At 37.1% G+C, this 13895-nt stretch overlaps 1 protein-coding gene across 1 annotated transcript in view; it reads right to left on the bottom strand.

Moving 5' to 3' along the window:
* LOC109851036 (protein DROOPING LEAF-like) overlaps window positions 2389–13895 on the bottom strand; it is a 36090-nt gene continuing 24583 nt past the window's right edge. Inside the window, exons 5-7 of the mRNA XM_020421143.1 lie at window positions 2896–2971; window positions 2733–2813; window positions 2389–2614 (exon numbers count right to left, since the gene is read on the bottom strand). Coding sequence (XP_020276732.1) covers window positions 2549–2614; window positions 2733–2813; window positions 2896–2971 — 223 coding nt within the window. The 3' untranslated portion in view covers window positions 2389–2548. The remainder of the gene's footprint in view (window positions 2615–2732; window positions 2814–2895; window positions 2972–13895) is intronic.

The following is a 13895-nucleotide window of genomic DNA, read 5'->3' as shown; positions in this document are numbered from 1 at the left end:
TAATGTTTTAAAGGGTCTGGGGTTTCTACATAAGTTCATTAGATGGGTGATGGAATGTGTGGGCACTACATCATATACTATCTTAGTCAATGGCCAACTTTCTAAACAATTTTACGAAAAAAACACTTAAGATAGGGAGATCCTATCTTCCCTTATCTTTTTTGCCTTGGTGATGGAATACTTTAGCAGAAGCTTAACTAATCTAGGTGATGTGAAGCAGTTTCATTTTCATCCTAAGTACAAGAATAACATGATTACTCATCTATGCTTTGCTAATGATATGATGTTATTTTGTAAAGGAGAACTTAGTTCTATGAAACACTTGGCTCTAAAATTCTCTCACTTTTCTCCAAGTTTCTGGATTGTGTGCAAACTTATCCAAAAGTCAAGTTTTCATTGGAAGAGTCAATATTACACTTAAAGGCTCAATTCTGCAACATTTGGGATTTTCTGAAGGAGACTTACCAATTAGATATTTGGGCATCCCTCTATCCTCCAAGGGGCCTACATCTGCTGATTGTGCTATTCTTATTGAGAGAATTCTCTCTAAAACTAGGAACTGGACTTCTAGGTTCATATCCTATGATAGCAGGCTTCAACTTATCAAATCTGTTATATATAGCATGTATGCATACTAGGAGCCTAAAGGAGTTATACATGATGTGGAGCAACTTTGCATAGATTTTCTATGGACTGACTCCTATGGTCAGCACACTAAAGCTAAGGTGGCGTGGATTTAGTTATATAGGCCTAAAACAGGTGGAGGGCTTGGTTTACAACATATCTTTTCCTTGAACAAAAGTCTTGTTATGAAAAATCGATCTAGTCCCTTGCTCTCATGAAGAACTCTCTCTAGGTAAAGTGGGTGCATGGCTATTATCTTAGAGAGAAATATGTGTGGGAGATTGATATTAAGCCTGAATTCTCTTTGGCGTTCAAGAGGATACTCAAATTAAGGCATGAAGCTTTGTCATGTGTATCTCTTGATGAGGGATACATAAAATGGCTTGGACCTAAGCCAGAGTGTAGCTCCTCTTCTACTTACCATATTCTACTGGTTGAAATTGAAAAGAAACACTGGGCTCATGTTGTATGGAATAGATTGTCTATTCCGAAACATACTTTTACCACTTAGTTGGCTTGTCTTGATAGATTGCCTACTAAAGCTAGGCTTCAACACATTGGGGTACTTGAGGATAACTCTTGTGCTCTATGTGGTGTGGTGATTGAGAACAGCGATCATCTGTTCTTTCAATGCAGTGATCAGTCTACAAATTTGGGAGTTGGCAATGCTTTCATGCAGGAGTCTAACCCCTCTTGTAGGTGGCTTGACATCATTCCTTGAATGCTGCTGCTGCTGCGTGCATATATCATGTTTGGAGGGCTAGGATTCCATGCATCTTTCAAGGAAGAAAGCTTATTGTGGAAGAGATTATCCAGCATATTTTATTTGAAATGAAGATACAGTGTACTAAAGTGGTGAAGATGAAGGATAGTGCAGCAAATAGAGCATGGCGCAAAGCAATGGTGATATATCCTGAGTTTGTGTCAAAACACTGAAAGTATAACGCAACGTAGAAGAGATGGAAGAGAATAGTGCATATAAATATTACTTGTAGTCCAGGCGGAACTGTATAGATATGAGTATAGGTCTTTTTCAGACTCTTGTAAAGTTGATGTCTCAGTGAGGTCTACTTGAGAGTTTTCTGTGTTTGTTCGTTGATCTGTAAGGAATATAACTGTGAGTGTATAGCTAGTTTGGACTTCAGTGAAGATTGGTAATAAGATATGTACTTACTTACCAAAAAAATTCCACTTTATTAATCAATCAATCAAATTGTTACATTTTCCAATATGTCCATGTCTTGTATGGTATCTTCCGCAAATAACTCTTGATTGTGTCTGAAAACTGACAAAGACATTAGAAGAAGAAGAAGCAGCCAAAGGAATTAGTGTTGTTGTCTACAAATAAAGCAGAATGAGCACGATTCATAATTAATCCTGAGTCAATTAATTTGACATGCTTGGTAAATAGAAATTTCGCATTTTCTTTTTGATTTTTCAAAAAATTTTAAACTATGACTTTTTATGGGTTGGCATATGGAAAGATGCCCAAATTAAGGAACTAGGGCAATTTCTCATCAGATTCCAAATTATTTGTCCTTTTCTTCCTCTTTTTTTCCCGCGGTCCTAAATTCACACATTATCTCGCTGCTGACTATATCTTCTGAAGTAAGCGAGAACCACAATTTCATCACAATAAAAATCTTTACAGAAATTTATCAGTTACTCGATCTCAACAAGGTAATTTTATGTATAGCTCATGACTCACACTAGTTAATCCAGATAAATGGCGAAAGGGAAAGGTAACTGAGGGGGAAGATGTTATGCAAGAAATTAAGCCCTCTGCGAAGATCGTAATCAAGTTACTAAAGAGGTTTTATATGGTCGGATACAGTACCCTTAAGAAATAAACAACACACATCAAGATCATAATTAAGGTCAAAGGATTCTCATGGGAGTAGGTAGATTCGATCACTAGATAAAACTATATCCTGTGCTCAATTTGTTTGAAGACATCAAAGCTTTTCATCAAGAGCCCATTTGTCTTCTCCTACAAAAAATAAAAAAATAAAAAAATAAAAATAAAAATAAAAAATAAGACGCCAAAAGTTAATGCCAAGGAAACCCTTGACGCAAATTTCAAAGATTATATGCAAGCTGAAGCTTACATGCTCAAGAGCAATTGCTTTAGGAGTCACATCCTTCTCAGCAGTCGAACAAATTAGTCCACGAGGCTCACACTTCGCCCACTAGTAACAATCAAGAAAAATTAGTTAATACTAATTCAAAATAGAAAACTTAAAAAAAAAAGAGTTCACAAAAAGATCATACATTCTTTGCAGCAGTGCTAAAAGCTTCGCGGTGTGGCATTTCCGGATTTGCAGCCTTGATTCTTTGTATCTCCTCCCTATGCAGCATGTTTCAAAATAGAGGTATTGCATTAATCCATAAGATAAGATTTAGTCATGTATATATATATAAATAAGAAGAAGATAATGTTCAGATAATTCATGCACAAGTTAAAACCCTTCGATTATATTTATAATTTGGAAGTGCCTATGGTACTTGCTATCATATATTATATGTAATGAAGACAATTAATATAACATTTCAATAATTCACCAATCCGACATAAGTAGCAACTATAAATTTATTTTTTAACAAAGAAAGAAAATATTGAGAGAAAGGCATTCACAATGTGACTTGGGGTAGCAGCTTGTACCTGCTCATCACCCTTTATAAATAGTGTATGAAAACCTTCTCAGTCTATACGTCACATTTGTCCGTCAAGCATATGGAAAAAAAGGGTTATCATTATAAATACATGTAAAACCTCATTAAGTGCATAATATGCTAACCCTCTGGGATTTGTGCTTCGTTTTGTTTCTTCTCCTTCAAAAGTGAACTTTTCCTATTAAAAGGTTAATTATCATGTTTCCATGGTACCTATCTTAAGAGAGATACTGTTTAATTGGGATGTTCTTCTATATCAAAATGTATCTTGGTTAGGGAAGCAACTACTCAAACTTAGATCTATTGTTCTTCAGAAATGGGGCTCAGCAGGAGGAGTTATCAATGCTATGCATAGTTGGATTGTGGAAGGTGATTCCGAAGTTGCTCTTGCCTATAATGCTTTGCTCCCCACTGTCCCCAAGGTGAACTGGGGCCGTTGTGTGGAATATATATCACCATCCCTAGTGCTCTTTTATTCTATGGTTGGTGATGCATCAGAAGCTTCTCACATTCGATAGGCTTCCGAAGTTTGGCATTGTTGTTGCGCATCCCATGTGTGTTTTTTGCAACTCTAGCACCGAGAGCCTGTCTCAATTTTCTTCCAATGTCCTTATACTTTTACTATGTGGACTTCTATCATGTACAGGTTGGTTTTTGGTATCCAACACTTAATGGAGTCATATTCTTCATTGGTTCACTGCTCAGTTGAGGAAATAATATGATCAAAAGGTAAAGAGGTCTGCACTTCCTCGACTGTGTATGCTATATGGCATGAAAGATATCAAAGGACTCACAATGTCATAGCTTTACAAGTAGAGCAGGTTGTCAAAGTTACCATGACTACTATCCTTATAATACTATAACAGAATGCAATACCTGGTAACTTTTATGCTTGGGTTTATCAATTGTACGTAACTGATGTATTTTACCTTTCCAGTTTAGGGATTCTTATTTGTTCTATAATTCCTTTTGCTCCTCTTGTACACTTGGGTATGCCCGAGTTCTCGATGTAACATCACTTTTCAAGTTTGGTGAATGAATATCTACTCTTTGACCAAAGACATTAATGGTTAACTATCATGTTAAGGAAAATCTTCCAATATAACTAGGGCTCAACTACACAAACAATATGACTGGCCTATTTGCGTCCAATAAAGGCTATGATATCTCAATATATATAATCTAGCCTGTGGTATATATTTAAAGTTCTTAATTATTTTGTAACTTAAATCACTGTAGGTTAACCATTGTACACAAGATACGTAATTTACACATCTTTTGCCTCATGTTTGCCAGAGCTCAAATAGGGAACGTGGCGTGAATTTTCACATGATTCTAACAATTCTCCTCTCCAAATCATGACTTCTTCACCACAATTTTACACACTATTTTAAACACGTTTTCTTTACAATTAATTATGTTCGTGCTTTACAATTAATTAGTTTTTAGTTCTCTAGGTTTTTATTAGAACCTCTCCCTATATATATATATATATATATAGAGAGAGAAAAATGGAGAAACTTGGTACCAAGTTGCTCCAAACAACTTGGTAGTGATGTGGCTTAATCTTGTCCCTACATCTACATTGGAGTTGGTGAAGGGTGGTTGAGGCTCTATCTTCGAGGTGTGATGATATATATATATATATATATTCAACAATATTATTCTTTATTTAAAGTATACTAAAAAAATTAATAGATATCTTAAGTTTACAGGCGTCCTCTACAATCTTATTTGTAGAGGATCTAGACTCTGAAGAAATTCCATGAAAACTAATATCCTTAAACTCCCGAATGAAACAATGTAACATTGTTGTAATTTACAGAATAATCAATTGATTTGATACTTTCAGGATACAATTTAACTGAAAAGGTCGGCATGACTTATATTAGTAACATATATATACATGTAAACAGTTGACTGTACACTTGTAATGGGATCAAAGAGATCTTAAGTTTCCCTTTTATTAATGTAGCATATGCTTAAACTTTACTACAATATTTTTAAGACCTGCAACAATATTTAGGCAATCATACTGATGTTCATCAGTCAATTAGATCATAAATTTTGCATGGAAGACCTATATTAAAGGCATATATAACAATGAAATGTCAGTGTTAAGTTAAATATTGGGTATTGGGTTAATGGCCCGTTAACCTTAACCCTATTTGTATGGCTATATATATCTCTCTTGTTATTCTCAATAAATTATTAGGGTTCTCTCTATTCTCTACATGGTATCAGAGCATGAAACCCTAGCCGTCACAAATCTTCATTCAAAAACCCTAGCCGCCCCGCTGCTACAGTACCACCACCCGTTGCTACAGTACCGCCGTTGCTACAGTGCCCCCTACATCGTGTTGCTTATTCCCTCGACATCTCAGTCTTCGAACTGATGAGAGGACGATTGTATCCCTCAACATTTCAGTCATAGAACTGATGAGAGGAAGAGTGTCTATCTCACGTTGTTGAGATATTTCACTTTTATTCTTGTTTCCTTCGAGAAACAAGAATATAAAAATTGAGCCTTTGTGCAAACAAAAGCCATGGCTCTCTCCCTCAGGTGATCTCGCCTACGCAGCGTGAGGGCATGACTATCTACCTCTCTGCCTCTAATCCTGCTCCTGATATGCTCTTAGTTTATGTTTCGAAAACGGATCTCTACTACTAATCTGCCTATTTGACTACTATTTGTCTCCTATTATTGCTCAAAAATAAAAATGAATACTACTTCGATGTCGGACATCTCCTCCTCTACTATTCCTTCTAATATTATTGCTGGTGAGACCTCTGCACCCAAGATAGTCTTGGGAACTACTATTAAATTGAATGGTGCAAACCATCTGCTCTGGGCATAAGCTTTCCGCATCTTCATTGACGCTCAGAGCAAACTACCACATCTTCTTGCATCTCCACCACCAACCTCAGATCCCACCTACAATTCATGGCTCTCATCTGATTATTGTGTTATGACTTGGCTTCTCAATAGTATGAAAGCACAGATCAGTAGCAGCGTTATATTTTTAACCACTGCGAAGGATATGTGGGACAGCCTAAAGATTATGTACGGGAACGAGAAAAATGTTTCTCGTGTATTTGAAATTTATGAACGACTGTTTGCATTCAAACAAGGAGATAAGTCAGTTCCAAAATTCTTTGGTGAATTGAAGGGACTGATAGACGAACTAGAGATGCATCAGCCTGCAGTAGCTGATGTAGCGACGCTATTACGGTATCGTCGTGATCTGGCAGTATCCAAATTTTTTTCTGGGTTGAACCCTAATTTACAGTCTCAGGTGAGAGGAAAGATATTGGGTGGAGATACAATTCCCTCACTGACTGCTACATTCTCCAGAGTCATGCATGTCTCTACTGGTGTTACTTCTGATACTACTACACCATCTCCACCTACGACGGATCAGTCTGCTATGTTCTCTAATCGAGGCAAAGACCGTGGTCGTGGTCGTGGCCGTGATTCAGGGGGAGGACGTGGTTCCTTTGGTGGGAGGCAAGGTGAATCTGATAAGGGCTCAAAACAGTGTGGTCATTGTGAGAGAACCAATCATATTTCTAAGAAGTGCTGAGAGAAGTTTGGTCATCCTCAGTGGGCCCAGGTAGCTGATACAGAGTCGAATAACTCATCTATTTCTGCTACTACTTCTGGTGGTCCAGCTGTTACTGCTCCTACTGTTCAGATTTCTCAGGCAGATTATGAGAGGTTGTGCCAGCTAGAACTCTCTCAGAATATTCATTCTGCTACTCATGCATCCTCTTCAGATATGGATGCTTACATAGCTTCTTCTCACAAACCCTGGGTTCTAGATTCTGGAGCCTCATCTCATATGACAGGTATAAAGGATCACTTTGTATCTTTACATCTTTCTGATAAGTTTCCTTCTATCCGCATTGCTGATGGTACTCTTTCTCCAGTTCGTGGTGATGGAGTAGTTCATGCTACTTCCTCTTTAAAACTAACTGATGTGTTATATGTTCTCAAATTCCCTATTAGCCTATTATCCATTAGCAAGTTTACAAAACAAAATAATTGTAAAGTCACATTCTTTCCATCTTATTGGGTTTTTTAGGACCTAGCAACTGGGATGAAGATTGGTTCGGGGCATGAGAGAAGAGGTATGTACTATTTGGACGACAGTGTGCCAGAAGCTAGCCTTGTTGCATCAAAGTCTGACTCCACTTTATTGTGGCACTGGCGTCTGGGTCATCCTTCACTACAAAAACATAGATCGTTAGTATCTGTTCAGCCATCTATTTTCTCTTTAGGTTGTGAGTCGTGTGAACTGGGTAAGCACCATCGTGCTACTTTTCAGAGTCGAGTCGATAAACGTAGTAGTTTTGCTTTTGAGTTGGTTCATTCCGATGTGTGGGGTCCTTATCGTGTTCTCTCTGTGCAAGGTTTTCAATATTTTATTATCTTTGTTGATGATTTCTCTCGCATGATGTGGCTTTATCTGTTAAAAGAGAGGTCAGAGGTCTCGCACGTTATTGAACTCTTTTATAATGAAATAAAAACTTAGTTCTCTACTTCTGTTCGTATTCTTCATACTGATAATGCTTTGGAATATATGAAAAGTGATGTTTCAAAATTTTGTGCTCTTAATGGCATTATTCTTCAGACTTCTTGCTCTCACACTTCACAACAAAATGGAGTTGCTGAGAGGAAGCATAGGCATATTCTAGATGTTGCTAGAACACTGATGATACATATGAATATTCCAAAGTATTTGTGGTCTGATGCTGTTCTCACTGCAAATTATTTGATTAATCGCATGCCTTCCTCTGTCCTTGATGGTTTAATACCATTCAATTGTCTTTATCCTGATAAAAAACAATTCTCTGTGATTCCCCGTGTCTTTGGTTCTACGTGTTTTATTCAGGATTTAACTGTTGGTTTGGATAAGTTATCATCTAGATCCATCAAAAGTGTTTTTGTTGGATACTCTCGTACTCAAAAAGGATATAGTTGTTATCATCCGTCTACCAGAAAATATTTTGTGTCTGCTGATGTTACCTTTTTTGAGTATGTCCCATATTTTTTGTCTGGTTCCACTACAATTGGCTGTCCACAGATACCATTACCTTCTTCTGCTCCTACTACTATTCCATTACCTGCTCCTGTTGCTCCTGCATCGAAGCCTCTACTGATATACTCTCGCCGCCCAAAAGTACATGCCCCTGAATCTGCTACTGCTATCTCATGTTGAGACCTCTATTCCTTCTGACTTGGATATCCCTATTGCTCTTCGAAAAGGTAAACGGTCTTGCCCGAAATACCCTATATCTCCTTTTGTCTCTTATGACCATCTCAACCTATCTTTTCGTCAGTTTACCTTGTCCTTGTCCACTGTATCTATACCTAGGTCATATGAGGAAGCTATGTTAGTACCAGCTTGAAAGCAGGCCATGGATAAGGAAATGAATGCACTACTTTCTAGAGGGACTTGGGACTTGGTTTCTCTTCCTACTAGAGTGACTGTGGTTGGTTGCAGATGGGTGTATACCCTAAAATATCGCCCCAATGGGTCTGTTGACCGTTATAAAGCTCGCTTGGTTGCGAAAGGCTATACCCAGACATATGGCGTCGACTATTTTGAAACCTTTTCTCCCGTTGCTCGTCTCAACTCCATCAGAATTCTTTTCTCTGGCTGTTAATATGGATTGAGCGATGCACCAACTAGATGTGAAGAATGTTTTCCTTTATGGTGATTTGGACGAGGAGGTTTATATGGAGCAACCTCCTGGGTATGTTGCTCAGGGGGAGAATATTATCTGCAGGCTGAGAAAGGTCATCTATGGGTTAAAGCAGAGTCCTCGAGCTTGGTTTGATAAGTTCAGCAAGGTTATTTCTAATGTTGGTTTTCAACATTGTCAGTCTGATCACTCTGTCTTTCTTCGACGCACAACAACTGGTTTGGTTATTTTAGCCCTATATGTTGATGATATTCTCCTGACTGGGAGTGACTCTATTGCCTTAACTGAGACTAAGGAGTATCTAAACCGTCATTTTATCACTAAGGACATGGAAAAGCCAAAGTATTTTCTTGGGATTGAAGTTGTATATCAAAAACATGGCCTGTTGTCCCAAAGGAAGTATGTGCTAGATTTACTAGAAGAAGCAGGTCTCTTGGAATACAAACTTGCAAGCACTCCAATGGAGGCAAATGTTGATTTGTGGTGTGATGATATCTCTCTCCTAGATGATGATGGACAATATAGGAGACTAATTGGAAAACTAATATATTTGACAGTTACCAGACCTGATATTACTTTTGTAGTAGGTGTATTGAGCAGGTTTATGCACAAACCTAGAGAGCTTCATTGGATAGCAGCTCTGAAGATTTTGACATATATCAAGAGTTGCCCTGGCAAAGGATTGTTATATAAGAAGCATGGGCATACTCACATTCGGCTTTCTCTGATGCTGGCTACGCAGGAGACATGGGAGACCGGAAGTCAACCTCAGGATTTTGTACTTTTGTTGGAGGTAATCTTGTGACTTAGAGAAGCAAGAAACAAGATGTAGTATCACGATCTAGTGCAGAAGCCGAATATAGAGCAATGGCTCACACACAACTTGCTGATATTCTTACCAAGGCTACTTCTTCAAAGGTGTTCTCTACTATATGTGACAAGCTGGGCATGGTAGACATCTATGCTCCAGCTTGAGGGGGAGTGTTAAGTTAAATATTGGGTATTGGATTAATGGGCTGTTACCCGTTAACCTTAACCCTATTTGTATGGCTATATATATCTCTCTTGTTATTCTCAATAAACTATTAGGGTTTTCTCTATTCTTAAGTTTCCCTTTTATTAATGTAGCATATGCTTAAACTTTACTACAATATTTTTAAGACCTGCAACAATATTTAGGCAATCATACTGATGTTCATCAGTCAATTAGATCATAAATTTTGCATGGAAGACCTATATTAAAGGCATATATAACAATGAAATGTCAGAATAATGCAACTCATAGATGTAAGTAAATATCAAGCAAAATTTGTTTTCGTAATAATAGAGTTTTGCAAATGAATAACTATAAATAATGCATGATGTTTAAAATATGTAACATGTACGTATACCTATCCTGAGATTTATACGTTTTATTTATGAGCAGAGCAAAACAAATTCTTTCTTTGTGGGCGTGCATGGGCGTTCACAGACATAGTGCATATGATGTCAGTAATTATAGAGAGTAATTGATGTGTCTAACATCCATAGAATATGTCTACAAGAAGAGTAATAGCATTTTCTTATGACAAGAAACCATTATGATATATCTAGAAAACGATCATCATGCATGTATTTATGCATTAGTAAGCTTCAAGTCATCTTAGTTAACTGGGATTGAAGAGGAGCAAGTGTTTACTAATATTGATAGAGGAATTTGTTGGGTGCGGACTCAAACTCTAAGTTCGATTCGTATTTAAAGGCTAGGCCTAGTCCTAGTAGCTTTCTTAGAGGTCAAGTTAACAATTTTCTTGTAGGCTAAGTTGACTTGTTGAGCAAGTTAGAGATGTCCTTAAATAAGACATCCTATTTTAGGTTTTTATTTTAGTAGAGAGGGAGAGAGATAAAATATTCTTGTAATCAAGGTTTAAAAGAGGGTGTAACTGAGTTTAACGGTATTGTGAGAGAAAGAGTTTCACAGTCTTTGCCTATACAAAATATTGTAAATTGGAGGTGATAACGGATTATTTTCAATCATCTGGTTTTTCACTATCGAAGATTTTCCATGTTAAATCTTGTGCGAGATTCTATTTGTTGCATTTGGTGGTTTTCAGGGTTTTTGCGAGATCTAAACATTCTATCAAGTTGTATCAAAGTGGGGTTTAACGGAGGTTCGAGTAGTGTGAGATTGGTGAAGGCATCCGTGATCAAGGCAAGGTAATCGACATTGAGCAAATGAGAGAAACGAATATCGTTGGATGAGAGGAATCACGTGAACAACATGTCAAGGAAAAATAAAATAAAAAAGAAGGCTCTTGTAGCATGGTTGCGGAACACTATTTACGTGGGTGAGGCGGATTTGGTTAAAAGTTTTTTTTTAATCAAACATGACGGTGCAGATTGATATATGTCTTCTGATCAGGGAATTGGAAGTGGAATCTAAAGATCCAGAAGTCACTGCTAGGATTTTTTGACATGTTGAGTTTAATTTTAACATTAATTTTTCCAAATTCAACTTCTGGAGTGACTAATTTAAATTTAGCTATGGTTAGAGGATGATAAAATTTTTAGGTCCGAAGTTTGATATTTCGCTATTCAATGGTAAGACAAATTTTATAGCATGACAGTTTACGATTCAAAGTCTTTTTATGCAGTAGGGCATTGATCAAGTTTTAGATGAGAAGAAGCCTAAAGGGATGAAGGACGCTGAATAGAGTTTCATACAAAAGAAGGCAGTTAGCACAATTTGTTTATTACTCGACCCAAGATCAAGTAGAATGTTATGCTTGAGACCACACCGAGAGGGTTGTGGGACAAGCTTAAGGGAATTTATGCATCAAAATTAATGACAAATCGATTGTGTTTGAGAATGGAGCTTTATTTATTGAAGATGAAAGAAGGTCCTGCTATTCAAGAACACATTAATTCATTTGATCAGCTAGTGTATCAATTTATGAATATTGATGAGGAGATTAAAAAAAAGAGCAGACGCTACTCTTACTGTCTTCCCTACCAAAGTCATACAAGCCGTTGGTTTAAACGATAATTGCCAGCAAGCAGACTTTTGAAGTTTGACGATGTAACAGCACTGCTACGTGAGAATGAAAGAATGATGGGGAAGGAGAACACATCTAATGGCTGTGAGAGTGCACTAGCTTTTGAAGGTTCTAATCAAGGGAGGAGTAATGTAAGATGTGATAGTTATTGAGGAAGGTCAAAATCTCGGACCCGAGATGGCGGCGAAAGAGTGCTACTATTACAAAGAGAAGGGTCGCATTCAGTTTTGATATTCTCAAATGTGTAATGATTTGAAAAGTATTAGATAGATGAAGATTCAAGAAAACGGTAAGAAGGAGGGCTCCTCGGCAGTTGTCTGGGATGAACATGTAGTGCTGATGACGGAGAGTACCGATACAAATGCGAGTAACACTTGGTTATTAGATTCTATAGCCTCTATATCTATTTGCAACAACAAAGGATTTTTAACATATTGAAGACGAATGAAGAATTTGGCAATGTGATCGTTAGAAACAACGTAAAAATGAAGGTTAAGGCATAGGGAGTGTTCACTTCAAGCTTCACATTGGTAAAAGTTTGAAATTCTTTGTCATGTAAGATATGTGCCATTATGTGGTGCTAATTTAAGTTTGTTGGGTATCATGTGCGTAAAAGTATATGGGTGAAGGAGAGTAGTGCAAACTGTATAGAGATGGTGATTTGATTTTACAAGAGAGGAAGAATAGCAGTCACATTTGCTATCTAGATGGGTGTTCTATTAATGGTTTAGGTGACTTTCTCAGGCTCTTGCCCATAAGAAAGAGGTGAAGAACAAGAAGAAGAGAGTGATTTTTTAAAGCCGTTGAGAAACTTGAAGATTTTTCGTCTAGGGAGTATATATGGGTGCCAACTCAAACTTCATGTTGGATCCACATTTGAAGGCTAGGCCCAATCCTAATAGCTTTCTTTGAGGCGAAGTTACTAATTTTCTTGTAGGCTAAGTTAACTTGATAAGCAAGTTAGGGATGTATTTAAATAAGACATCTTATTCTAGAATTCTTTTTAGTAGAGAGGGAGAGAGATATAATATTCTTATAATCAAGGTTTAACATAGGTGTGATTGGATTTAAGGGTATTGTGTGTGAGAGAGAGAGAGAGAGAGTTTCAAAGCCTATATTTGTGCAAAAGGATTATAAATTGGAGGTGATAGTGGATTATTTACAATCTCGTGGTTTTTCCCTGTTAAGGGTTTTCATGTTAAATCTTGTTTGAGATTGCTGCATTTAGTTGTTTTTAGGGTCTTTACAAGATCTAAAAATTCTATCAAGTACTATAAAGTGTGGTTTAACAGTTTGTGGAGGTTCGCGTGATATGTGATTGGTTAAGGCATCAGCGATCAAGGCATGGTAATTGACATTGGGCAAATGAGAGAACCGAATATCGTTGGATAGAGGAATCACTTTAACAACACGTGAAGGAAAAAAATAAAATAAAAAAAGAAGGGTCTTGTTCATAATTTAATTTTGTTAGGTGAGATGGCATCAAGTGGATAAAAGTATGTGGGTGAAGGAAAGTGGTGCAAAGTATATAGAGATGATGATTTGATTTTGTGAGGGTGGAGAACAGTAATCATATTTGCTATTTAGATAGGTGGCTTCTCAGATTCTTGTCCATAAAGAAGTGGTGAAGAACAAGAGAAGAAGAGAGTAAGTTTTCTAAAGCCATTGTTTTTCGAGGGACGATATAATGGGTGTCAACTCAAACTCCAAGTTAAATCCTAATTTGAAGGTTAGGCCTAGTCCTAGTACATTTCTTAGAGGCCAAATTAAAAATTTTCTTGTAGGCCAAGTTGCCTTGATGGGCAAGTTAGGGATGTCTTTAAATAAGACATCCTATTGTAGTATTTTTCACAG

The sequence above is a fragment of the Asparagus officinalis genome, chromosome 7, assembly GCF_001876935.1.
Source record: "Asparagus officinalis chromosome 7, Aspof.V1, whole genome shotgun sequence".
Lineage (NCBI taxonomy): Eukaryota > Viridiplantae > Streptophyta > Magnoliopsida > Asparagales > Asparagaceae > Asparagus > Asparagus officinalis.
The sequence above is the reverse complement of the archived record's forward strand: the minus strand, read 5'-3'. Positions and strand labels throughout refer to the sequence as shown.